This window comes from Natator depressus, chromosome 6 (genome assembly GCF_965152275.1).
Source record: "Natator depressus isolate rNatDep1 chromosome 6, rNatDep2.hap1, whole genome shotgun sequence".
NCBI classification, from domain to species: domain Eukaryota; kingdom Metazoa; phylum Chordata; order Testudines; family Cheloniidae; genus Natator; species Natator depressus.
The window spans coordinates 37,245,075-37,271,974 of record NC_134239.1 but is presented as its reverse complement, the minus strand read 5'-3'; the positions used below and the strand labels follow the sequence as shown (position 1 = coordinate 37,271,974).

The window sequence follows — 26,900 nt, the reverse complement described above, 5'->3', positions numbered from 1 at the left end:
GTAATCCATCACCTAACATACAAGTCACAGGGCGCCAAATCAACAAAACCAATCAGGGATTGGAACTGAGCAGTAGGTGATGGAAAAGAAGGACGACAGAGAGGAAGGATGGTCCAGTGGTTACTGTGCTAACGTGGGACTTTGCTATTCAGATCCAAATTCCTGCTCTGCCAAAGGCTTCCTGTGTGATCTTGGGCAAGTCATTTGGTCTCTGAGCCTTAGTTCCCCATCTGTAGAAAATGGGGATAATAGCATTGTCCTACCCGACACGAGTGTTGTGAGGATAAATATATTAACACGTGCTCAGATGTGACACACTGACTGGGGCCATGTAAGTATCTCAAACAGAAAGGGATAAAATCCTGGTAATTTAACACACAAATCAGTAAGTAACACACCCTGATTGCTTGTCAAGTGAATTGTTACATCCTGTTTAGTGACAAGCCGTATAAATCAAGTCCTGAGAGACCTTCTCCCTTCTAAAGTCCTAAACTTATTGTCTGTCAATTAGTTACTTGAGAACCATTATTCACAGTACATCTCATTATAGATTTTTCTGCTACTGTTGTTAGAGTGCCAAAAGTTTCAGCCCTATATTGTAATAACAATTCTCTGATAGAACAGTCAGCAGTCACTTAGACTAAGTAATTCCTCTCACTTATCCCACGCTGAAGTATTCCCCAGTTCTTCATGGCTACCAAGAAGTGAACACTGAGTCTCAAGAATGCACCTTTTAATTGAAAGTAGACCTTTTAATTCTTGACACTGCTTTGGTACATATCTCACAGTCAAAATATCACACACACACACTATAGCAAAAAGAGCAACTTTGGACTGACCATGGTTCGTTCCCACCACCAAGGCTTTCTCAGCTCCTCATTCTAAATATAAACGGGTGCTTCCCAATAAAACTCAAGACCTGCTTGTATTTTAATACTGTGATTTCTTCATAAAGCTGGAATGTCTGTCACATCCAGGTGGAGCGGTCTGTGACACCTCAACTTGTTGAAAAATAATGTTTGCACTTGATTCTCTTGAATCCCACTGTGACGGGGTATACCAGATCCTCTGAGGCCCCCTGCTGGAATCCTTGTGGCCCTACCACACCCCACCCCCAAAAATGGGCAGTGGAGAGGGTCCTCCAAGCTGCCTAGAGTGGCTGTGGGGGGACACAGCCAATCAGGGCCCAGCAGCCAAGTATATGAAGAGCTGCTGGGCCAGAGGGAGTTCAGCTCCCTGCTGGAGCTGTAGAAATGTGGATGGTGTGGCTAGCTGACAGAACTACAGAACTCTGGACAGGAAAGTGGTGCCAGACGCTTGGGAGAGCGAGAAGGAGCCCTAGTCTGGTTGCTGGGACTCCATTAGGGCAAGGCCCGGAGGTAAGGTTGAAGATGGCGCGGGGCCATGGGGAAGTGGCCTAGGGAATTAGTTAAAAGGATACAGCAGATGGCTGTGATCTACAGGGTCCCTGGGCTGGGACCCGAAGTAGTGGGCAGGCCCAGGTCCCCTCCCCACCTCCCATTAGCCACTGGGAAGATGTGGCCTGGACAGTGAGGCACCCCAAAGGGGGAACTGAACTACAGAGCTGTAGCCAGGCAGCCCCAAGAGGGTGAAGACATTGTCTCCAGGGAGGGAGTCCTGGGGCACTGCTTTATCCCAGAGGAAGGACAATCAGAGAGTGTGTATGTGTGCAGACATATGCACTCAGCCGTAGGGGCGCTCACAAGAGGTGAGTGCACTCCGTTAACCCATGAATACCCTTTGCTATCTTAGGGACTTACAAATGAGGCCTGTGTGTGGTAAACATGTCTTGTTTCAGTGTAACAGTTGCAGTGAGTAGGACAGAATCTGACAAAAAGCTTTCTTGCATCAGGGGTCTATTAAGTAGATCTGCTTACAATAAGGACTGTCCCTGCTGCATGGAATGTTCCAATAGTCATCCCAATGGCTAGTATGAATAGAAAGAATCCTAAGTGTTTACACTAAGGACTTGATTGTGAGAGGGGCAGACAAACAATTCCCATACTGGTTACCTGATGTGTAAAAGCTATGAAGTTCAAAAGTGATTAACTGGTGTAGCACTGGAGATAAGATTTCCAAAGAATACTGGGATACTTAGTATATTCATTTGTATGCAAGGACCCAGACTGCTCTTTCAACTCCATCACTATGTCAGAATAGTTCCACAGTAGTGCTGGAGCACTGAGAACACACTGAAAGATTTCAGTGCTTGAGAGCCCACTAAGGGTGAAATTCACTGCTAAGCAGAGGGCAAGTACAAAGCCTCTGAACCACCTGACTCTCTCTTAAGCTTTATTTTAGAAATTAAAGGGATCTTCAGTGGTCACCGGGCTTAGGGTGAAACTGATTCTGCACAGAGGAGCCACCCCAATCATAAAGTTGTTTTCTTCTTGTATTTTAAAAGGGGAATATTTGGGAGGGTTTTTCCTTACTTCTAGCCTTGGTTCTTACTTTCCATGAGTAGGAGATGATCTAAGACCAAATCCTGACTTCAATGTGATTCAAGACCTGTCAGAATTTAGCCCTTTGCTGAAACTATTTAAACATTGGATCAGTTTTAACAAAATAAAGCAGGTTCGGATCAAAATGAATTTTATGGATTCAGTTGGTTTACATTTCAAACTTAGTTAAATCATGATGTACTTCCAAGGAGAACACATGAAATGCAAAGAGAATTTTAATGTGCTAAAAGCAAAGCTGTCTTTCAAGAAGGGTCAACTCCCAATATTTATTGCTATGTTGAGACCACATCTAATCAATACATAGTACTGTAGCTATAGTCTCTCTCTCTCTCGTCCTAGTTTTAAAGAAACCTCATATCACTTCTGAGGCCATAACTGGAATGTTTACATTGCTGTAGTCTTGTACATTTTGGAAAACTCAGTCGTCTTGTAAAATTTTTATTTTAGACTCAGTGCGTTAAGGCAGGGGATAACATGTGGACAAGAACCATAATAAAAGAACTGAGAAAAGTTGGGGTTGTTTATATTGCAAGTGCCCCTTAAACAGGCACTCAAGATCATGGTCTTGGTGCAATAATGTCAGAACTTTGCCATATCCTTCCCTCATGCTATTATTTCTCCCAGTTGAAATGGTGTCTGCTCAGTCATTTTGCTTCTAAATAAGCACAGCGGGAAAAGGGTGGAAGCTTAACCAAAACTAACAACGTAAGTGAATGTGCTCCAGTAGCCTGAGAGCAATGCAGCTAACCCAGCTTCCAAAATACTATCATCATCATCAAGTTCCCAACCTGCTCAACTTTCCTTAGTGACAACAGATTCAAACCTACAGCTGAACTTTTGTCTCTTTGAACAGCAGTGAAATGCAATGGTACCATCAAGTTTCTGGATCCTAATGAGGCCGTTATTGCAAGCACAATTAATTTTTAAATAAAACATTGATTTGTTTAACTGTACTTCCATTTTTTGCACCAGTTCCTCTGATCCACGCATGTAAGTTCAGAGTCATTTCTCACACTGGATATGTTTAAATCACAATAAAGAATAATAAAGAATAAATAAAGCAATAAAGAAAAATTCACGGAAGCCCGTGACCTGTCCCTGACTTTTACTTTAAATATATCCATGATAAAATGGGAAGGGACTGCGCAGTTGTGGAGCTGGGGGCTCTGGGGCCTCCACCACTGGTGGGGGCTCAGAGCTCCAGGGTTCCCTTGCCCCATGGCAGGGAGTGGCCAGTATTCACCTGTCTGTCAGGCCAGGAGCTGCAGGGTACCCCCACTGCCCATGGCGGCTGAGAGCTTGGGGGCCTGCTGCCTCAAGCCGGGCGAGATGGGTACCTCACACCACCCTGCCACTGCAGGAGGCAGTGGGACCCTGCAGCTCCCAGTCGCCAGGGCTGAAGTCATGGAGGTCTTTGGAAGTCATGCATTCCATGACCTCCCAAAACCATAGCCTTATTCATAATCAGTGACTAGAGTAGCAAAATAATGAATGGTGTAAAGACTGTGAATCAGGTGCTAATGTTTACCGTCTCTCATACCACAAGAGCAGAGGGACATTTAACAACATTGAAAAGCAAAAACTTTAACACTAATAAGAGCCAGTGCTTTTTACACAACATATAATATACTCATGGAACTCAAGCTTTCATTCTTCAGGGAAAAAGACAACATTCAAATGAGGTTGAGGATTAGAAAAAAGCTTCCCCTATAGGCAGATAACTTCATAATTACCCACTGTGGATTTCTTACATCTTTTCCTGAAGTGTCTGGTGCCAGCCACTGTCATAGACAGGATACTGGACTAAACAGACCCTAAGTCTGTTCCAGTATGGAAATCCCTATGTTCTTAACTAGGTTGATATCATTCAATACCAGTAACAGTCAGGCCATGGGTTCACATAAATAACTGGGGTATTTTCCCCCTTTACCACAGTGGAATCTTCTGCTCTCCTCTCCTAGGCTTTTAACTTTGCCTACTTTATCCGTCCTCCATCAGAACATTTAACATCATGACAACCATTACTCCTCAGGTAGGCTCTACAGAATTTTCCATCCCATTTGTCTTTCTATCTCAGTATTTACAACTGCGCTTATCACAGTCATGTCTGAACCCAAAGAGAACCAGACTTCAGCCTGGACCTCTGATCCCTGCTTAGCAGTACGTTTTTCTCCTGTTAAATGCTTCAATCATCTTCCAAGTTTTAATCAATATTCTTAATTAAAATTAAAGTTACTTAAATTTTACTTAAGTAGCATAACTTCAAAATAAACACACACAAAATAAAAGGCAAAGAAATTGTTTACAATTAATGCATATATATATTAAACTTAAATTGTATTATTTAAAGTGAATAATCCTATTTACCTGAGTCCTCATCAGTGGAAGTATTATTTAGCACTTTTTCTGGGGAAAAGTTGTTAATGAAGGTCATAGATGACTTTAAGGAATCGTTCTTTTCCCTTTCATTGACTTTATTCCTCAAGTTACTAAAGAGCGAGCAGATATCATTCATTTGTTCAGGATCTCCAAGGATGTCCTCAGAAGTTTTGTTCTTGAGCCTTAGAGATGAAAAAAGAAGGTTCTTCTGGTTACAAATACATAAGTCATCAGTGGAAGACCTCAGTGAAGTCTCTTTAAGAGTAAACTTTTCTAGGAGTCTGGGTACATCCTCCATCTTCGCACCAGATGAATGTTCAGGCTTAACAGCAGCTTTGGAAGGACCTGTGTGCAAACTGGAAACCGGAAATACGACCTCTGTGGAATCACATGAAGATTTCTCTTCAAGACTGCAGGAAAGACTAGGTGGGTTTATGACTGAGCTTCTAGTTTCCAGTACATTAGATTCTTGTGGTTGTCGGTCATGTTCTCTATTACCGTTATTGTTCCTTAAACATACAGAGTGGCCAAAAGTATTAAGGGGACTGAAAAAGGTGTGTTCTGAAGTAGGGTTGGCTTTACTGTCTGGGCTCTTTTTTATGCTTTCTGGATGAGAGACAAGAGGTTCTAGAATGGATCTCTTTATTGCACTGGCAATTAGTTTCAATGGTGATTTCGGTCGGCTAGACAGATGTTCTTCTACAAAACTGTCTGGACTCTTTGGAATATCTTTTGTGTCTGACGAAGTTGGCAAAGCATCATTTGCAAGTGGAAGAGGCACAGAAAGACTGGATTGGTTGAATATGTTTTTTCTCCTATTACCATCAACATCCTTCCATTCTGAAATTTCCAGCATTCCTTGGCTTTGATGTTCTGGTTTTGTTCCACCTAGATCTGCCTTCTTCAAATCAAGTAATTTGGATTGCTGCTCTGTACCAAGCATTAATTTGTTCCTTATTCGTTTTTTTATTTCATTTATTTCTAGGTCAGGCTGTTCTTTCAGCTGTCTTGGATTTCTTTCATCTTTTTTTTCTGTGTCTAGATAGGACAAATCTATAATTTTTCTGTTGAAGGCCCCTGTTCTGGTGGTACATTCTTCACTCTCATGCAAGTTATTTACATTATATTCCTCATTGTTATCATTTTCATCTTTATGCTTATATACATTAGCAACTGAAGTAACATTTCCAGAATGCATCAATGGAGATCCAGTAGTACTGTTCTGAAGTGGGTGATGGGGCACATATAGACGGATTTCTTCAGGTGTCTCTTTGGCTTTTGGCTTTCTTTGAAACACTGGGATGTAGTGTTTGAAAAGTCCTCTTGCAATTTCTGGTGGTTTGCTAAGAGATGTCAACTGTATGGAGTGTTTGAAATGGTTATTTAAGTGGTAGAAAATATAGCTAATCATTTTTATTTATGCAGAATTTTAAAATAAATCATGCCAAAATATACTGTCCCAAATAAAGCTGAATATGTACAGGTACATGTGCATGCGCACACACACAAAAACATCCCGTAAGAAGAAATACCTGTCTTCTATTTTCCCTTTCCCAAGTGCTACATTTTTGTAATCTAGGATTGAGAACAGCATTGTAAATTGGTACTCTAAATTGGCCTAAAGTTAACCTATACTGAGAGTGGATGCTATCTTTACTCTCAAGTAGTCCTTCCTTCAGTATTTTTCTTGGAAAGAATCTCTCCAGACTACAGGACTATAAACAAAAGATGACCTACCCTCCTCTTCTGTATATTTCAGCTGCACAGTTTAAAGCAAACACAGAACACGGTGACGCAGCTTATCTAGCTAATTCAGAAATATTGCACTGTTTTTTGTGTAGTGCAGCCAGGAATGACTGAAGCAATCCAGCAACAAATGGGAAATGCAAGATGATAGATTGACACACTATTAAATGGACGTATAAATTGTGTCAGAGTTACAGTTCTGGATACTGAAACCTTCAGTGTACCTGCAATTCAGACGGTACCATTGCAAGATTTCTACATTGTCCAGCCAATGTGCCCAAACCCTAACCTGGAGGTTTTCTTTTAGAAGTGAAGAATGTCATTCTCCATGCTTTGAGGATGAAAGATGTTCCTTGTGGTTAAGGCACAGGACTGGATAGTCAGGAGATCTGGGTTTCTATTCCCACCTCAGTCCCATGTGAGTTTGGGCAAGTCATTAACCTTTCCTGTGCCTCATTTTCCCATCTGTAAAATGGGAGCAATAATTATTATTACCGACTCACAGTAGTGTTTTGAAGGCTAAATTAACATCTGTGAGGACCTCAGATATTACAGTGATGACTGCCATAGAAATGCCAATAAATAAATATGCCCATTCAATCCACTCTGCTCAGACTTTTAACAGGAATGACCGTTAGTACTGGTTATGGCAGTAGAGGTTTATAATGTGGAGACATTTCTGCTGTTATCTGAAATAAGATCACCAAGAGCATTTTACTGATCAGCCCCCAGGCAATGCTCAGTCCCTGTCCCGGATTGCGTTTGAACTAGTACCATAGATATGGAAGGCTCTAAATCTTATGACAAAACCTTGAGGTAAACTATTGTTCTAAGTCACGCTTAACTAATAGTCCAGTGGTTAGGACACTAACCTAGGACTTGGGAGACATGAGTTCAAGTCGCTACTGTACTACAGACTACCTGTATGACCTTGGGCAAGTTGCATATGGTAAATTTTTCATAAGTCACTAAGTAATCTAGGTGCCCGAGACCCACTGAAAGACAATAGGACTTAAGTGCCCAAGTCACGTAGGTTTCATCTACACAGCATTTTGGAGTGAGCCTCCCAGCCGAGATCAATAGACTCAGACATGGACCCCAAGCTCCAGCTCAAGCTACTACTTCAAATCACTTTCTACACAGCTGTTTTTGGAGCATTCGCTCAAGCCCTGCTAGACCGAGTCTATCGACCCAGGCTGGGAGGCTCAATCCAAAATGCTGTGTAGACATCCTCTCAGGTGCTTTTGAAAAAAAATTTACCCTTAGCCTCTGTGCCTCAGTTTACCATCTGTAAAATGGGGGTAACAGTACTTCCCTACCTCGCAGGGATGCTCAGAGAAAAAGAGTGTTTAAAAGATAGCTCAGATAGCACAGTAATGGGAGCCATAGAAGTATCTTAGAGAGAGAGAGACAGACATAACTGTTTTGTTGCCTCTGTTTTACTAACAAGAGTTTTCCTTCATACCTGTGATTGGGATACATCTTCAAGAGCACTCTGAGATCTGGCAGAGCTCTCCTGTGAATGAAGCCCAGCTTTCTTGCTGTACAGTAGAGGGAAATCTGTCAAAGGAAAACAAGATTGTACATTTTACTCAAACTACTTTGACCTAAATAAAACTTGCAATTAAAGAAGTGCAGTAAGATGAAGTCCAAGATTCTCCAAAGATTTCATCTAAATGGCAACGTTTATATACCCACGCTGTGTGCACATGCATGTAGGAGCAGAGGTGCATATACACTCTATCAAAATTTTCAAAAAATGGCCCTCAGTTCTTCATTGCTCAACTTAAAACATCTTAAAGGCTCAGCATTTCTGAAAAAAATCAGCACTTTTTTGACATCTTGAAGCTCCCTAAAAATTGAGGTATAACAATCACTAATCACTTTTGAACACTCAGGACAAGAGCTCTCTGAGGTGGAGGAAAATGCATGCCTTAAACGAGGCACGTCCATTGTAACAAGGAAGAATTGAGAAGTATGGTTGGAAGGTAAGGCTAAAAACAATCCCAGTCCCTATTATCAGCCAGTCAATAGTACTACACACTGAAGGGCTACTCTGGAGCCATAGACGTCGATTGTTTAAGACCCTGAATCAGCAAGCATGGGCAAATTAGACATGGTGAAAGTCATTTGTGCCTGCATGCAATCAATTGCAGGATAGCCATCTCACTGTGCACTTTAATATTTACAAGTGTACAAAATGCAGCCTAATAAACCTATTTTTGGCAAAAAAGAATATATTATGTGCATGCGTGCGCGTCCCCCGCCCCCAACAAATGACATGCCAAGTTTTGGAAAGTATTTTATAGCTGGATAAAATAAAAGTATAATGCAAATGCTGATGCCGTCTTAAACATAGTGGCACTACTAGGAGCTGCTAGAACACTGTATAAGGGCAAAGCTTCCAAATAAGGGATGTATAATGTGGGTCAGGATAATCCATCAGTTTTCCATTAAGGTCATCACATCAAACATAAGCTACTTGTCTTTACTTTCAAGGCCCTTTCCAACCTATCCCCACCCTATGTATTCTCTCTCATTGACTATCGAGACTCCACTCTCGCCTCCAATCAGCCCATAATGCTAGCCTCTGTTGCTCACTTTTGAAATGTTCAAACTAGCACTTTTGTTCTTTCTTCCAGTGTTCCCCTCACAACATACTCCCTGTAATCCTCTCCAAAATGCATTATCTTCCATCAGAACAAATAATAAATGATGATAATAATCTCCCTGGGGCATGGGCTTCCTTTTACTGTTCATACACATGAGCCTTTGATCTAATTGTGGCCTCTAGGCATTACTTTAATACAAATAATTCCTATTTCCTCTTTTGTTTTAGTTCATCACAGCTGCATACATATTGATCCTGTATCTGATGTTGCTGATAAAGTTTCTGAAACACTTATATCCAATGCTGTTGCTCTTGTTTATCCTTTAGAAAATGACTGTCATGATTCTGATACTTTGAAAGTACCCTTCTGGTGGTGTCAGGTTCCTTTGGTACAGCTACATAAACTCATACCTGCCAACAGCAAGGAACACAATTACAGGACAGTAGATGACTGGGGAGAATATTTTGTTGGGTAGAAGAGGAGACTTAGAATGCTCATTTTCCCTCCAAGACTCAACGGGGCACTTAAACAAGTCCTGCTACTATTTCTCACTGAGCCTCTGGTTCTGCTCAGTCGAATCCAGGAGCAGCTCTTCTCCTCCTTGACAGAGGATGAGCGTTGCTCCTGGAGGTGCCAATTAATCACAGCAGGGGACAGAGGCAGCAGCTGTCAGAGGGCCTTTTATTTAGTGTGTAATGAGGGGAAATGTTTTTGTTCTCTGCAACCCAAGATATGTTGTTTATTGAAATAGGCATCATCAGATCACAGAAGTCGAACAGCAGAATATGAAATTAGGTTTGTCAACAGACTTGTGAATGAAGAACATTCATGTCTGTACAGCTTAGAGTACATGGGGGCATTTATTAACATATGTAAGTATTACAGCTCAGTGCACTGGAGGAAATCCAGTTCCTTCACGAGGGTCTACTGTAATGCGGAGTACAGGTCATAGGCTTAGACCCTAAGGCCCTGGATCCTACACAGCTACACCCCACTGTAAAGTTACTCCCAGCTGGACTCCCCCAGAATTCAGTGGATTCGGTGTGACTATAACTATGTTCAAGTAGCCTTCAGACTAGGACCCTTTAGCCCTTAGGATATAGCCAGATTCTTCAGGTGGTAAAAATGAAATCTGTTTTAGACATCACACGTTAAAAGTGTGGAAATCCACACTGCTGAAAGACAGAAGTCTTAAGATTTAGAAGAGCAATTCCCTGCATTGGATCTTTGAAGCCATCTGAAATAGGCTTTTTAGACCATATATTTTAAAGTTTCAGAGTAGCAGCCGTGTTAGTCTGTATTCGCAAAAAGAAAAGGAGTACTTGTGGCACCTTAGAGACTAACCAATTTATTTTGTTAGTCTCTAAGGTGCCACAAGTACTCCTTTTCTTTTTGCATATATTTTAAGTAATTTATGAGCAATGTATGGTTAGGGAACAAGTCTGAAAAGGAGACTGATATTTTTATGAGATGAGTGACATTCTTGTAACCAGGTAGGAAATTATAAAAGGAAATGAAGTCACACACTGTTCCTAGAGACAGACAAATGCCTTTATTTTGTGCTCAGGGTATGCTGACAATATGTTGCTACTCATTGGAGCAGCATACTTCAGGTTTTGACAAATTCATAAATTACACTGCTTCCTTTCAAAAGACTTTTAGCTCCCTCTAGAGACTCCTTCCAGAGGAACACAGGAGGGTTTAATAAAGCAAAAGCAAAATTAATAGGCAAAAATTTAATTAAGCAGGTAATGCGCTTATTGAGAACAAGCTGAAAATGAGCTGGAATTAAGAAATGCCCCTTGGCTTTTTTCCCTTTTCTTTCTTTCTTTCTCTTTTTTTTTTTTTTAAACCCTAGATTAAGCATTTTTCTTTTGTGATTTTTAAACCAAAGATCAACTGAGGCCAGTTTTTGTTTTAAGTCTTTTTTTTTGTCAACTATGGATGCAGAACATGAATAAATCCAAAAAGTTCTTTGTGGATGCTTTCAAAGCCAGTCCCAAGTCTTAAGGTAGCCAGGACTTATGTGGAAAGTATTAGAAAGGGAGTAGATCTCTGATAGCCTCCAGCAGTTTATAACCATGGCTTTATATATCTAAATTTAAATTATGGCAGCCCTCGCTCTGATGTTGCCAGAGTTCCTCCTGCCCCAGTCCACACTACCCGTAAGTTGGACCCAACTTTCTTGTCAACATGGGACAAGGAATATTTTTCCTGCCTCAGCTACCTCTGTCACTTCTCAGCAGCTGTCACAAGCTTGTGAATCCCTCACAATAACAGGACTTAGTATTTCTAGTTAGTGCAGGTAGCTAAGGTATCTGTCCAGATGGAAGGCTGGGCTAGGATGTGAACTGAAAGGTCTATTCAAGATTTGATTGTTGCCTTGTTGAATTTCCCCCAGGAGGGGCTGGTGATTCATTTGTCATGAATCTTTCTTTGGAGGACTGGAATATGTTTCAATTTGTTAACCTCCCCTGTTTGGTGGAATTATCTTATCAGAACCATGAAATATCTTGACAGTTTATTCTCCTGGGATATGCAAGCTATTCCATGGGTTGAGAACCAGATTCCTCTACATCTGGCAGGTTATGAATGAGGGTCAGCTGTTCCCACTTGTTCACTTTCCAGTGACTACCAGGTTAATTACTATTTTTTATTCAGGTTTTTTCAACACTCCCATATTTACATATCTGGAGCTTTCTAACTGGAACTATACTCTGAGGCTGGGGTACATGGGAGAGGACATGCAGTCCGGCCGGTAGATGTGTGAAGTAAGAATCATAAGATTATTTCTAGGAAAGCTTTTTACTAATTTTCAAAAGCATATTTCTGACCCCAAGCCAAGTATTCTGGTTTGCCAGTGAGGTGTGAGGCTACCTGGATACTGACTTCTACGGGGAAACAGGGATTGTACTTGTTTTATAACTAGTTTTTATGAATTCTCTGAAGGCAACAAGCATTTGAGTACTAATGGGAGGGGCAGCACCTACCTCCACATCTAGGAAGGAGCTCAGCTAAAAGCAGACAAAGTGCTACCATCATTACACACTGAAGCTAGGCCCTTTCTGACGGCTGGATAAAGCTTTGAAACTTAAGCAGAAGTTGGTCTCACCAACAGAAGTCAGTCCAATAAAACACATTACCGCACCCACCTTGTCTCTCTAAAATCCAGGTCTAACTGATTTCCTGCCTGTGGCATGAATGTATCCTTTAGTAGTTTGGGAAGGTAGGTGGACTCAAGCTGATTTACCATTATTGCTAAAGCTCAGACATGATGCCTCTCATAAATAGACCAAAACTCCAGTGCCAAAATTATTGATCTAGGGAGGTAACTGAAGACGCCTCACACACTGCAGACTAGTTGCAGAAAAGGGGAAGCTAACTAACGGATAGGGTATGAAGAATCATTTGTTCAGAACTGGATCGTGGAAGAGTTACTCTACTATTAATCCTCTTGCCACCAGTGCCGCTTGGGAACTAACCCAGGCCTGAGCCAACCTCCATTGAAGTCAGTGGAAAGACTCCCATTGACATGAATAGAGCTGGATCAGACTTCCTGAAATGAAATTATTTTGGGGGAAGACCAGGTAGTACCCTTCTCCCTTGCTCCTCTGCTGGTGCAGTATTCCTTCCTTTGGTTACATTAACTAGCTATCAAAAGGATATTCTGTAAAATATGCAAAGCTTCCCATCTAACTGGGAATGCTCCACCTGTGTGCATGGGGATATTTTCACCAGGTGGTGCTCAAAAGCATAGAACCTACTGGGAGTCTAAACAAGAGCACAGAAATCATTAGGTAGCCATGGAGCCACTGCCATCTAGTTGAGTGCACCATTGTATTTGAAGCATCGAGCAAATTTGCACCCCTAAAAAGTGTAGGGGGAGGGATCTTCTTGTTTGGAGAATTACAAGTTATTGTAAATAGTTGTCTTGTACTGCTTTCCAACAAGTCACTGTACTCGGTGATATAACTGAGAACGTATCTGCAACATGTTTGCACTAATACTTTTTATAATTTCCTTTGTATTACAGAGAGTTAATAAGTCAAACCACAAAACCCCACAACTAACTGCCATAAAATACTTATAACAAAGAAACAAAAGCAAGGGATGAAATCATCAGAATGATGGAGCACAGAATAATACAGAACAACGTAAACCATCACTGGATGATTACCTGTTCCGTGCATTCCCTCTGAAGCACCTGGCATTGGCCACTGTCAGAAGACAAGATACTGAACTAGATGGACCTTTGGTGTGATCCAGTATGGCTGTTCTTATCCCTTAAAATTGGTTTAACAGAACCCCTTGTCCCTGTTTCACTCACTAAATACCTTCCAGTTTGAGTGAAATTCTCTCCTGTGCAAAGGGTCAGCACAATGGGCATATGTACCACTTACTCACTCAAAATCGTACTCATGTGAGACTCAAGTATTGCACAGACCTTGTGCTGGCACTCTGCACAGGGGTGAGTTTAATTGGGAGCTAAAGGCTCTCAGCTCTTCCAGGAGATGCTCAGCTCCTGGCAGGATTGGGCTCTAACATTTGTTTCATTTCACTCCATGTGTTACTGATTCACTTGCCATAAAACAATGTGACAAGAGCAAATACATTTACACTTGTGCATACTCCTGATCCCAAATATAATCATCCTGCCTCATCATCTCTTTCTTCTGTATGTCTGCCTTATGGCTATCTCTGGGTTATAGTTAGAACTTACTCTCATCGACCTTCACCCTGTCTATGCTGAAATCCTTCTTCAAACCCCTCTTCCATGGTTTTCCTAATCCTCTGATCAGAGTGCTGCAGCCACGCCATAGGAACATATCACCACCGCCCTCCATCACCTCCAGGGGTTTCCTATCCATTTCCAATGCTCTGCTCACGCCACACTTCCAAATCTCAGCTGTATGTATGTCAACTCATCACAGCCTTCCCTAGTTTGAGATGATGGTCTTCAGCCATGTCTCACCAAACTGCTTCTGAGCCAGAAGCCTTAAAACCTCTTACCTTAAAACCTTCTTTTTCTATTTCATCAGTGTAAATCATGAGAGGCTGTGGACAAAGGAGACCAACACACACAAAACACAGCCTTAAATCATAACTATGTAACTTCAAAGGGGATTGTACAATGATCACTGAGCTTTCCTCATCAAGCATTTAGACCAGAGGTGGGCAAACTACAGCCCGCAGGCCACATCCAGCCCACGGGAGCCTCCTGCCTGGCCCCTGAGCTCCTGACCCGGGAGGCTAGCCCATGGCCCCTCCCCTGCTGTTCCCCCTCCCCGCAGCCTCACTGTGCCACCAGCACAATGCTCTGGGTGGCGGGGCTGCAAGCTCTTGCCAGCAACGCAGCTGCAGAGCTGCTGCCTGACCCGGTGCTCTGTGCCGTGCGGTGGCATGGCTGGCTCCGGCCGGGAGGCACGGCTGCCTGTCCTGGTGCTCTGGGCGGCGCAGCTGCAGCACCACCAGCCACCGGTTCTCCAGGCAGTGCAGTAAGGGGACGGGAGCGGGGGGGGAGTTGGATAGAGGGCAGGTGAGTTTGGGGTGGTGGTCGGAGCAGGGGTGTGGATAGGGGTCGGGGCGGTCAGAGGACAGGGAATAGGGGGGTTGAATGGAAGCAGGGGTCGTGGGGGGGCAGTCAGGAAGGGGGGGGGTTGGATAGGGCAGCGGGGGGCAGTCAGGGGCAGGGGTTCCGGGGGCGGGCAGGGAGAAGAGGTGGTTAGATGGGGCAGGAGTGCTGGGGGGGGGGAGAGGAGAGCAGTCAGGAATGAGGGGAGTTGGATGGGGGACGGTCGGGGACAGGGAGGGGTGAATGGGGCAAGAGTCCTGGGGAGGCTGTCAGGGGGCGAGAAGCAGGGGGGGGGGTGTTGGATAGAGGGCGGGGGCTGGACCACGCCTGGCTGTTTGGGGAGGCACAGCCTTTCCTAACCAGCCCTCCATACAATTTCGGAAACCCGACGTGGCCCTCAGGCCAAAAAGTTTGCCCGCCCCCGATTTAGACTATATATACAGCTAAAGGCTGCCCAGAGTCCAGCACCATATAAGTTTAATGACTGATCCTTTGAGTACCGGAATTGCAAAAGAATGAGTCATAATACATACTAGATGATATAACAGTACATGGTTCAGTAGAATAATCCACTATGTAGGAAACAATCACACAAGATGGGAGTCTGTTTTATATTTTTGGGGGTTTTAAAATCTCCATTTCCTCTTTTATTATTAGGAAAGACTCAAATACATACAACTTTAACCCAGTTCCTACCATAAAAGGTAATTAACCAAGCCTCTCAGTAAGAGGAATACAACCAAAGGCCACTGTACAAATAGAAAATTCAATTGATTCTAAGGCTGTACTTACTAAACTGAATTTTTCTTCTCCAATTCTGGTATTTATTCAGCGTAGAGGAGTGGAAACTATTGGCTCTTTGTAGTGCTTCAGAGAAATAGGAAAGAGACATTGTTAACAAACTAAGCAAATATAAAGAGTTATTACAAAACTAGACTTTGTATAAAACTAGTTTAAACATGGTAAAAGTCATAATACCAGTACAGAACATTGTAATTATTTTATTCTGAAAGAAGCAGACAGAGTGCACAGTGCATATTCCCTCTTCTCTGGAGCCCTGCTGCTTCTGCCCTCCAAGTCATCTGCATCTGCCTCTTGCTGATGTTTTTGGTGAAGTAAAATCCTACCCCAGGCACAGACCTTGGTGCAAATTAAACTGAGAGGCAGTTACTGTCTCAGCCCTTTCTTCTTCCCTCCCATGGGGACTGATTTATTCCTACTGGCTCATGTACTGTGTCAGATGTGCCTACATCAGAGTGTCCTAATGCTGAACCACTGAGAAAATAATTCTCACTATTGTAAGGTAATGGGACTGGCTACAGCGCATTTTTTGTCCTGTAAAATCATTAGAACGGATTTTTAACCAGTTGCTCCGAGCAGCTGGTGTGCAAGCAGCTCCTTTAAAAAACTACAGACTTTTGCCAATAGAGGGCAACACTCACCAACAAGTGCTAACCACAAAGCCAATCCTTAAAACTATTTTATTTGCATTCTCCTTCACACGTTAGTTAACTTTTACCAAATTGTTTACATCACAGAAGCCCATTTGTATTGCACAGTTCATGTCTAGTGTGGTCACTGTTTCTCTTACTCATTTGCTGGTATATTCACCACCAAAGAAAAAAAACCCAGAGTCCAAACAGTGGCTTATTTTTTAAAAAGTATTTAACCTTTGCATAGGGTTACACAAAATGCAGTAAACTTAATTTCGGACGGCTTATCCCAGAAAGAATGTTGGCTCCACCTCATAGCTACACAGAGAAAGAGAGGTCAGGAACATAACCTCATGCATACTGGGGAAGAAGGGGACAAAGGGAAAGAGAAAATTGGGGTGACAGAGGGCAAAGATGCAGGTGGGGGATGACAGTATGTAGTACCTTGTATTTGAGGACCATTCATGGTAGAGTGGCCTGTTAATCCCTCTGCAGTCATATGACAAAAAGAGGGGGTTTGTGGGTTACAGGTTGTTCTAATAAGTCATAAATCCAGTGTCTCTATTCAGTCCCTGATTCTTAGTGTCAAGCAGAGTTATGAGTTTAAGCTCCCAGGCTCGTCTTTTGAAAGTGTTGTGCAGGTTTCCTCTGAACATGAAGACTGATGGGTCAGACATAGACTAGAGAGGGACGACAGAGGAAGATGACTTTAGAAGCAGTAGTTTGGACAGAATGGAGTGGGAGAGAGGACTGCCCTCATTATATTACATGTGGACATGTTCTGGTAGCATGCATTGTGATTCATTGTTGCATTAAACAAGGACTCTTTATTAAAACAGCTAGTTAGATATGCAAGATCCTTTGCCTTTTGTATTAAGCATGTTTTTAATAAAAAACAAACAAAAAAAATCCCATCAAATTACTTCCCTGAGAGTTCACTGCCACGATGTCACATGCTGGCAGAGTCCCTTTCACAAGAAGGAATAGTGGGAGGAATTAATGCTACATTGTATTCCTCTCAGCAACCTCCCATTAAAGGCAGCAGAAGCTTGGAACACAGTGAAGGTGGGGCAGGGGAAGGCAAATTAAAGAACCCAGCCAATACTGTACAGTGTTCTTATTTAAAAGTAAAATCTGTTAAGAATTCCATGAATACTGTTTTGTTTAACGTATCCACATATTTTAAATATACAAATTAAGTTGAAACAACATTATGACATCCAGGAGCATTAGCAGATTTTATCCTCTTCTAACTTTAAAAACTGAACACACATTAAAGCACAGACTAGGCCTAAAGTAAAAGCAGCTTCATAAATCTGGTTACAATAGTCTGCACAGAGGCCGGACAGTGTTAAATCTGGTCAAAATAGCAAAAACAAAACAAAACTAGACCTTTGCAATAGTAAATATCTAGTCCACACATTAATGGGGCTAGTTCAGCAGTGTCTGGGGTTATGCCTGGGACCTTTGGTAGAAAGGTGTTCTCGGGGGAGAGACAGGCTAGGAGGTTAGAGCTCAGGGGGAAACAGCAAAAACTTCCTGACATTTTGGCACTCACTCTTTCATTCCTGTTTTGTGCTCTGGTTCGTTTAATACCATCCTTCTTTCCTACCTCCTTTAATCTTAACGATGGCTTTCTTTTCTTATTCCCTCTAACAATTTATCTACCTATTCAACATCTTCTGACAACTTTTTTTTTTTTTTTTTTTGCTAAGCCCAGCAGAAAAGTTTCTCATATCCCAAATCCATCCTGATTACTATCCAGCCACTGCAACTAAACAAGTTATTGGTTGCTGCCTGCATCGTCTAATCGGCAATTGAAAACACCTGCTGGATCAGTTTCTTGCTCCGTCTCCTCTGGATCCGTTTCTTGCTCCGTCTCCTCTGGATCCCATACTTACACTGCAGTCAAAGATTCTATGTCATTAACTGCAGATATTTCAGGCTGAGACAAGGTGGGTGAGGTAATATCTTTTATTGGACTTCTGCTGGTGAGAGAGAGAGACAAGCTATCAAGCTACACAGAGCCTGTTCCTGAAGTCTGGCAAAGGGACTCCGAGCAACACCGCAAAATGCAAGGTGGAACAGATTGTTTAGCACATATTGTAAGGGATCATTCCAGGTTAGGTTAACCCGTTAACCCCTCTGAAGTCATAGGACAAAAAAGAGGGGGTTAGTGGATTAGAGATAGTTGTAATAAGCCATAAATACAGTGTCTGTTTCAGTCCATGATTTTAGTGTCTAGCAGAGTAATGAATTTAAGCTCCCAAGCTCATCTTTTGGAAATTTGTGCAGGTTTCCTTGGAGGATGAGACCTGATAGAGCGATCGCTCTGTATCTGACCTAGGAAAAGAGTTCACCCACAGGTGTTTTTCTCTTATTTTCTTGTGAGAGTTCATTCCACAATGTAGCAATTGACTGATTTCACCTGTTGTGGCATTTAGTGCACTGGAGGAAGTACGCCACATGTTGTGATAGGCACGTGTAGGATCCATGGATCTTGAAAGGTGTGTGGTGGAGGGTGTTGATCATCGTAACAGTGGAGATATGTCTGTAGGTTTTGTATCTGTTGTTCTGGCAGGGCCTGGTGCCGCTTTGAGTTGGTGGGTCCTGGTCTGTGGGGAGCTTGCTTCTGATAATGAGCTTGGAGAAGTTGGGGGGGGTTACACATTTCAGACTGGCTGCACTTGACCTCTTTGTGTTAAGAGTAGGGGGATGGGGCTTCAACTTCCCTTTAAAAGCAGGACAATATTTCTCTTCCAAGACTTGCTGGAGGCTGCTCCGGTTCTTTTACTATTTCCGGTAGGTGGAAATGGCTCAGCAATGGAGATTTAATCTACCTCTGTTCTTGTTATGCCACAAGTTCTTGAAAAGAGCCCTGCAGATTCTAGTGTTAACCCTTCCAGATTGCAAACACAGATCAAAACCCTGGCGAAGCCCCTTCTGCCATGACCCACAGAGGATTCTTCAAGGCCTCAGGTTGTTATGATTCAACCACACAACATGATATAACCTCTACTAGTTGGCAATAGCTTTTCAGAGACAGTTGTGTTTTTTTAATTATTAAACAAGTTCCAGTTCTGAATTTCTCCTTTGAACTCTGGCTCCAGATAGAATTGCCAATCTACACAGCTCCTGAGTGTCTAATCACCTTCACTCTGGTTACAACCTTTCCCTCATTATATTTTCAATGGAGAAAAACTCCTAAATCAGTCACAGATCTAGAAATAAATTAAATTGAGCACGCTCAGTGCTTCCCGTGAGGACTCTGACTCAGCCCTGCTATGCCTAGGCAACACAGCATGTATTGTATGGGCCTCTAGTGGAGTGTCCCAACATTGTGTCACAAGGAAAGGATTCATCTCATCAGTATGAGTTAAGCATGGGGACAGAACTGCTCTAGGTACCCTGATACCAAGGCTTTGTTGTCTGTTTCCGTAGAGTCCTCTAGGGTAGATAATATCACTCCTATTGTTAATGTTGCCAAACGTCCAGGATTGTTCTGGAGTCTCCAGGTATTAAAGATAAATCTTTAATTAAAGATGATATGTGATGAAACCTCTAGGAATACGTCCAACCAAAACTGGCAACCCTAATTGTTGTGCAAACTCTCACGATACTATTCAGAATTAAGAGCAGAATTAAGAATTCTGCAGTGCCCTGGACTGAACAGTTCCTTCATTATATGAGCCTACATTCACACTGTTGGTTCATAGGAGTTTAGTTATTTGATTTAAACAATATGTAAAGAGGGAAGACAGGATTTTGTTGGATCCTGTTACAGTATCTAGAGGCAGTGAACCATCACAAGAAGTCTTCCAAAGAATTAAGATAGTATTTGTAGGTTATAAACTTACTGCATCACTGATTATACCAACAAGATCCTATCTGCTTTGACAACACCCTCAGAAACAGCAAACAGGCTGAGTAGCTGGAGCATGACTGGCTTGGGTTAGTTTATTTACAGTGGATTCACTTGCCATCAGCAGCTTTGGACTTTTCACGGCACTCCTCTTCCTTCACAGAACTTGTGGTCAGCAATGCATGCTCTCTTATGGGGTTTGTATAGGACACAGGCTCAGGCAATGAGATCTGTCCTTCACTAATTTCAGAATTCGATGAGTCACCATAAAAATCAGATTCCAGCTCTGAACTAAAAATATAAAATAAAACAAGAGTCAAACATTTTAGAAAAAACACATGCTATGGATTTAATTATAAGTATCACCTTTAATGCAATAAATCCTGACAGCAAAGTGTGTGATATAATATGACTTGACAGCTGGCCTCCAGCCTCACATTTATTTTTTGCTCCTGGAATGTAATTTGCTGACAATACTATGTGCCGAAAACTGCAATAGTCCTAATTGTTTTATAACTCTGATAAGACCATGATAGCCATGGACAATTATATTCAAAGCCTGAAATCTGCTGCTGAGAGTCAGAGTCTCCTTCTGAATTATGGTGAGTCTCCTTTGACCTGAACAAGTTAAGTATGTCTTCCTACAAGTCTGCTGTTAAACGAAGAGGAGGAAATACCTGAATGTCTAATGCCCATCACGCTAGCGATAAGATACAATGCTAACATGTGGCACCTTAGAGACTAACCAATTTATTTGAGCTGTAGCTCAGGAAAGCTTATGCTCAAATAAATTGGTTAGTCTCTAAGGTGCCACAAGTACTCCTTTTCTTTTTGCGAATACAGACTAACACGGCTGTTACTCTGAAACCAATGCTAACATGAATATACATTTCTGGCTTTTTCCTCTATTTAAAATTTGTAAGTAAAATAAAATTACAAAGTAAAAATAATTAATATTTTAAGGGTACATGCTCAATACAGCACAATGATAAATGCAATTAGACATTAGGCCAGTGTTTCACATTTGGGTTGAGCATGAATACACCCAGAACTGGGGGTTTAACCTGACATTTTCAGGATACTAATAGCTGGTTCAATTTTTGTATTTGGTTCAGAAAAAGTGGTTTAGCATAAACATGAAGATGAAGTTGGGTAGAAAGGCAGGTTTTCACCACGTCTGCTTGTCCAAACAGATGAACGAAGGCAGAGTAATGTCACTAAAAAGCTTTCCCAAGTGGGGCTAACCTATGGGCCACTGCCACCCAAACTCCTCCTTAGAGTTCACTGGGGCTGTGCCAGGGAACCCCCCCGCCTTTTATGACAAGAACCACTGCCGCACAGAACCCTGGCAAATCCAGCCAGAGTTAGGCCCTCCCAGGGAGTTTATTCCAATTCCCCAGGCAGCCCCAGGGCAGGCTTTAGATATGAATGAAGTTGGTGGTTGTTGAAGTCTGTCTCATGACCACTTGGTAACTGGCATTAACATCCTATTCGTGCAGCTAACAGCCCTGGGCTGACATAAGCCTGGTGGATTGTTATTTGTTAGTAGACAGGGTGCTCAGTGAGCCCTTGTCCTGAGGAGTGGATGGTTCATGGTTGTAGCACAGATACTATGGGAAGAAGATCAGAAGGGGGAAGGTGAGGTAGAGAAAATTTGAAGGCGCAGAAGGATACAATCCCACCTCACTACCCTTAAAATCTAAAATCTATTCCAGCTTCTCCTGGGACTGGAAGGTTTTGGGGGGACTCCCCTCCCCAAGAACTGCATACTTGCCAATCATCTGGTTTAGGCTGGGACAATCCTGATTCTTCTCTGTCTTAGGTAGCTCGACCTAACTGTTGCCTCAGGTGTTCAGGCAGCTAGGACAGAGGAATGTATTTACTGCCTGTCCTCCTTACATCCCAAAGGGGGCCGCTTTTATGGTTGCCTTGTGGCTGCTGAGCCTCTTTTTTCCTCCTCCCCTGCTGCATATCTTGCTTTTCCCACATGCAGTCTAGAGCCAGATAAGGCAGCAGCTGCTTCTAAGGGGGAAAGCCGATAAAGAGAAAGCTCCATACATGGCAAGGCACTGCACGGGGAAGAGAGGTGGATAGGAGCAGCAGATGGAGGCTACTAGGCTTCCATCCCATCTGCAAGACAACAAGTCTTCATAAGGATGTTGGTTTGAATGGGATCCCAATCAGGCCCTTTGGGGTTCGCCCACTATTACATTTCTGTGTACTTATGCCATGCGGACAGTGGGGTTTTCCAGGCTTGTATGTGTCTATATAACATTGTGGCAAAGTCTTTTGATGTATCAAGGCCACATTGTAATCCAACGTACGGAATGGGGCAGAAGGCACAAAGTTTGTTTATTTTTGCCCCTTTGGTCTGGTAAAGCGGCTCTTCAAGAACAGCCTGAAAATGATCAGGAGTGAGGCCCTAATAATTAAGGGTAAGACTACATTTCTTGCTCGCCAGTACTCCACATGTAGCCCAGCTGACTTTGCTGGTGATGTAAAATACTAGGCAACAGAGTAAGGGCATTGGAATCTGGCCATAAGACGCTAATGTAAAAATAAACCTAAAAATCCCTGAAACGCAGATACGAGCCTCCAGCCACCTGGAAGTCTTCTTGCAAATAGTTTACAGAGGAAATGTGTTTTGGGGGTGTGGAGCTAAAGTGGGTGATCCACCCATTCTGATCCAGGAACAGGCTCAGAAGATCTGAAATTAATACTTTCACTATAGGTGGTTGAAAGTCAAAGCTTTTCAACGGAGGAAATAAAGGAACCATTTTTATTTTAATTTAATTTTAAAGAACACTGCAAACAAACGACATTGCCAATTTTTCAGTCAGCTCAAAAAATTCACTTAGTCTTGCATGGCCATGAGCACTCATACTATTAGCCCTAGACACTTCAGCAGGACTGTGAGTAACTGCTCCCCCGGCCCCCTTGAGGAAGGGTGGGGCTTGTCTACACTGGCAATTAACAGAGCTGCAACTTTCTGTCTCAGGTGGGTGAAAAAACACCCCCGAGTGCAGCAAGTTGCAGTGCCGTAAAGCACCAGTGTAAACAGTGCCTCAGCGCTGGGGCCACTCAAGGCACATTAAAGTGCTCCCGCAGCAGCGCTTTAATGTTGCCAGTGTAGACTAGCCCTCAGGCTATGAGCTAGGCTATGAGCCCTCAGCCCTCTTAGGCTATGACTACACAGTGCACCTTACAGCTCTCCTGGCGATAAAACAAACCCACCCCAAATGAGGGGCGGTAGCTTTATCTCCAGGAGCTCCTACTGTAGTCCTACTGAAGCCACATACTTAAGTCTTTAGTATGGGGACCTACCTCACCTGATAATGTTGGTACAGAGTTTTGAAAAGCGTTAACTGTGTTATTATACTGGCCTTTGGACACAGCCCATTACACCCAAGAGGCAGTGAGTGCAGGTACCTTTAAATCAATCATTTGGAATTCACCACTGAGATTCAAACACAGAGCCTCCTTGTCCCTTGCCACCAACTTGTGCTTTCTAGGGCTATGTAGTTTGAATATTGCAGCTTCTGAATTTTGCCCCACCCCCGCCACACACACACACACACACACACAGGCAATGATGCTTACTTAACTCTAGTATTGAAACAGTGAAGACCAATAGCTGACGGATTCCTCTTACAGCATCAGATTTGATTTCTAGTAAATGAACAAAGCCTGAAAACTATTTTTATTTAAACCCTGTTTAAGTCTTTGATGGTCAAGATAATTAATGGAGACTGATATACCACTGTGATTGGGACCTGTGCCATAAGAAAAGAAAATGGAAATGCCACTAGTTTTGATAGATATATTTTTGTTTAAAAGGACAGTCTCCCTCTCTGAAGTATTTATTTTCCTTGGCTGGCAAAACTATAAATACCACAGCATGAGATTTGTCCTCTGATCTGCACTCATTAGGTGGCCATCATTCATAAGTGTCTCAAGCTAGTACTAAGAAGCAGCAGCCTTTGTGATGCAAGTAATATTTTATCTAGCTTTTCATTTGCACCTTCCCCCTGAGAATCCCACGGGCAGAATGCACCATTAAATCATGGAATGTCATTTGTCACTTGCCATTTCATTTTGCCTCCCTTTTTAGGCAAGTGAAGTACCTACTGACTGAAGTACCCTCTCTAGCATGTCAGGCAAATGATTACAGCTTTAGTGTAATACCAGGAAAGCGATATCAGCAGAGCTGGCGCAAGCCATTTTGATGACAGATGTAACAGCATCCTAGGCTGGGTTTCCTGCTGGGACTAAACCAAAGACTTCTGGATCTGAAAGCATAAGTCTGTTGCCTGAGCAAAAGGACCGGATACATTAGGTCAGTGGCTGTAGCAGATTCAAACATCTGTATGTGGTCCAGCCACCAGAGAGGACAGAACAGCCACTCTGTATTATTGTATGCAGTGTTGCTGTAACCATGTCAGTCCTAGACTATTAGAGCTTACACAGCTGTAGAAGAACTTGTCTCTCTCACCAACAGCAGTCAGTCCAATAAAAAAAAAAATTACCTCACCCACCTTGTCCCTCACACTGTATTATTGTTGGTTCCAAACATATAATGCACTGTAAGCCTCCATACTAAAAAGTGTTTTATCAGGCAAGTAGGAAACTCTGAATCTCTTCCTCCCCTGAGCTATGTTTACCCTTGTGGCTGTAACAGATGAATTCGGGAATGGATTTTTTCCTCCCTGTCTGAAATGCATGTTAACTGATATAGCCAGACATGTGACACAGTGCAGAGTTATGCAAGACATTCGTAGGAGATAAGTTATTTTCTGAGACCACATTATCCAGTTTCAGCAAACACTAAAAGATTGTTAATGGCTATTTTAAAGGATTTCTATAATTTTAATAAAGCTCCTTATTAACCAAAGATTTTTGCATTTGCAACAGATTTTTTATTTTAGGTTGGCAGAATTGCTCTCACTGAAAAATACAGATCTAGCCTTTATTGTAGAGGTTAAGTTGACTCCTACACGACTCTGTCAAGAGTTGAGCACAGAAGTCTAAGATGTTCTCTCCATTTTTATATAAGACTTGGGCTTCCTTACAAAAGTCTCAAAGGATGATCAGATTTCTAATTCTATAAGGATGGAAAGTTCCATCATATGACTAGAAGAAGAAATGAGGCAGGAGGCATGTCATGTGACACTTTTGCCATGATTGTACTCCCACTGTTCTAACTGATATACTGTCACTTCTGGAAAATGAATAGCTGAAGTTGGTTAGATCAGGGATATGTGACTCAAGCCCTTAGGTGGGATGTGAACATCTGAAAATTCCCTGCTAAGTGAGTCATATGTCTAGGGGAGGTTAACAGCCGCAGGAAGGACTACACTGATTTCTCTGTTGGGTTTCTTTTGTGCCATTTTCAATTGTTTTATGAGCACAGTCTGATGAAAACCCAGACACTGTATTTTGTGGTTAACTTGTTCCTGGGAGACACAGACCCAGCTTTGTGGTGGCTTTTTTGTTATAGGTTATATACCTGCTCCCATCACTGGTTACCATGACTCGAATGGCCAGAAGGTTGTGCTCTGTCATTTCTTCCTCTGGGATGATTCTCACAGAAGTCCAATCAGAGGAAAAGGCCGAACACCTGCTCTCTAAATCATAGTGCTCAGGGGCATTCTTAGGCTTCTTAGGAGAGGTAGGTTCATCTGCTATATTGAGGTAGTAGTCTAAAAAAAGCAAAGGACACGAAAACATACTTCATGATATCATAGGCAATGAAAAGCGATGGATTCAGTGGAGGAGATTCAGATCCAAAATACTTGTGGTCATTTAGTCATTGGCTTCCGAAAATAATTATTACATTGCTTAAGACACGGTAACACTCTATTCAGGTACCATAGATTCAGCCAGCCATAGAATGACGTTCTCCATTTAACCACACAACACGTATGTAACAGCACGAACAGCAGCAGCACAAGCTTTCCCATATAGCCTCACCAGTCTTCACCAACCCAGACCTGAAGGGAGCAAGTCTAAAGATGAGGGGTAGTTCATCTTTGATCCTTGCTGTCTTTGCCAACAAGTTGGCTGGTTAATGCCAATTGCCACTCCAAACTCATTTCACATGGGCCACACGCAGTCATTTTCAATCAGTAGCGATAAAAGGCTCCATGGCCTCTTACCAGTTCCCTGGGCCATCCAGTGGCTCATAAATCACTCCCCAAACCGGGAGTTGGGTTGGGAGGGGACAGACAAGTGGGCGTGAGTGGCATCTAGTAGTGGGCTTGGGAATCAGTGGTGCCAGAGCTGGAGTGTGGAAATGTGGAGGAGCATAATGGCTGCTGCTGATGGTTGGAGAGGTGTGTATGAAAGAAGCAGGAAAAGGGTCAAACATTGGGAAGGGAGCCAGGTGGTGGTGGGGGCAAGCAGGAAGCAGCATTACTCCCTTTGCCTGTAGCCTGGAAGAATTTATGTTCTCTCTTCCCACAACTTGTGTGGTCTCTTTAGAGTAGCTTGAAGAAAAAGGATGGATCAGGCCAAGACCTCCTTTTTGCCTGCTAGACGCATTTCCTATATGGTTTGAAGGCCCCCCCCCACACAAACTACGCATCTGAGTAATTAAATGTGAAGAAGTATCTAGGGGAACCCAAGCCCTTTATGTGCAAGTATTTTGCATAGTTTTTGGTGAACCAGGACTGCTGGGCAGAGAAAAATGGGTCCGGTCTTTTCAGAACATGATTTTTTTCTTGTAGAGCTAAGTATGAACACTGAGTCTGGGGAAGATAAACTTCTACTGTCAATCAGCTGACATGATCCATAGGTTTCCAATGCATGCAGAAG

At 42.6% G+C, this 26,900-nt stretch overlaps 1 protein-coding gene across 1 annotated transcript in view; it reads right to left on the bottom strand.

Annotated features, from left to right (window-relative positions):
* Positions 1-26,900, bottom strand: part of MICAL2 (microtubule associated monooxygenase, calponin and LIM domain containing 2) — a 184,245-nt gene that overhangs the window by 25,355 nt on the left and 131,990 nt on the right. The window contains exons 26-30 of the mRNA XM_074955066.1: positions 25,594-25,786; positions 20,206-20,378; positions 15,585-15,659; positions 8,074-8,168; positions 4,851-6,219 (exon numbers count right to left, since the gene is read on the bottom strand). Coding sequence (XP_074811167.1) covers positions 4,851-6,219; positions 8,074-8,168; positions 15,585-15,659; positions 20,206-20,378; positions 25,594-25,786 — 1,905 coding nt within the window. The remainder of the gene's footprint in view (positions 1-4,850; positions 6,220-8,073; positions 8,169-15,584; positions 15,660-20,205; positions 20,379-25,593; positions 25,787-26,900) is intronic.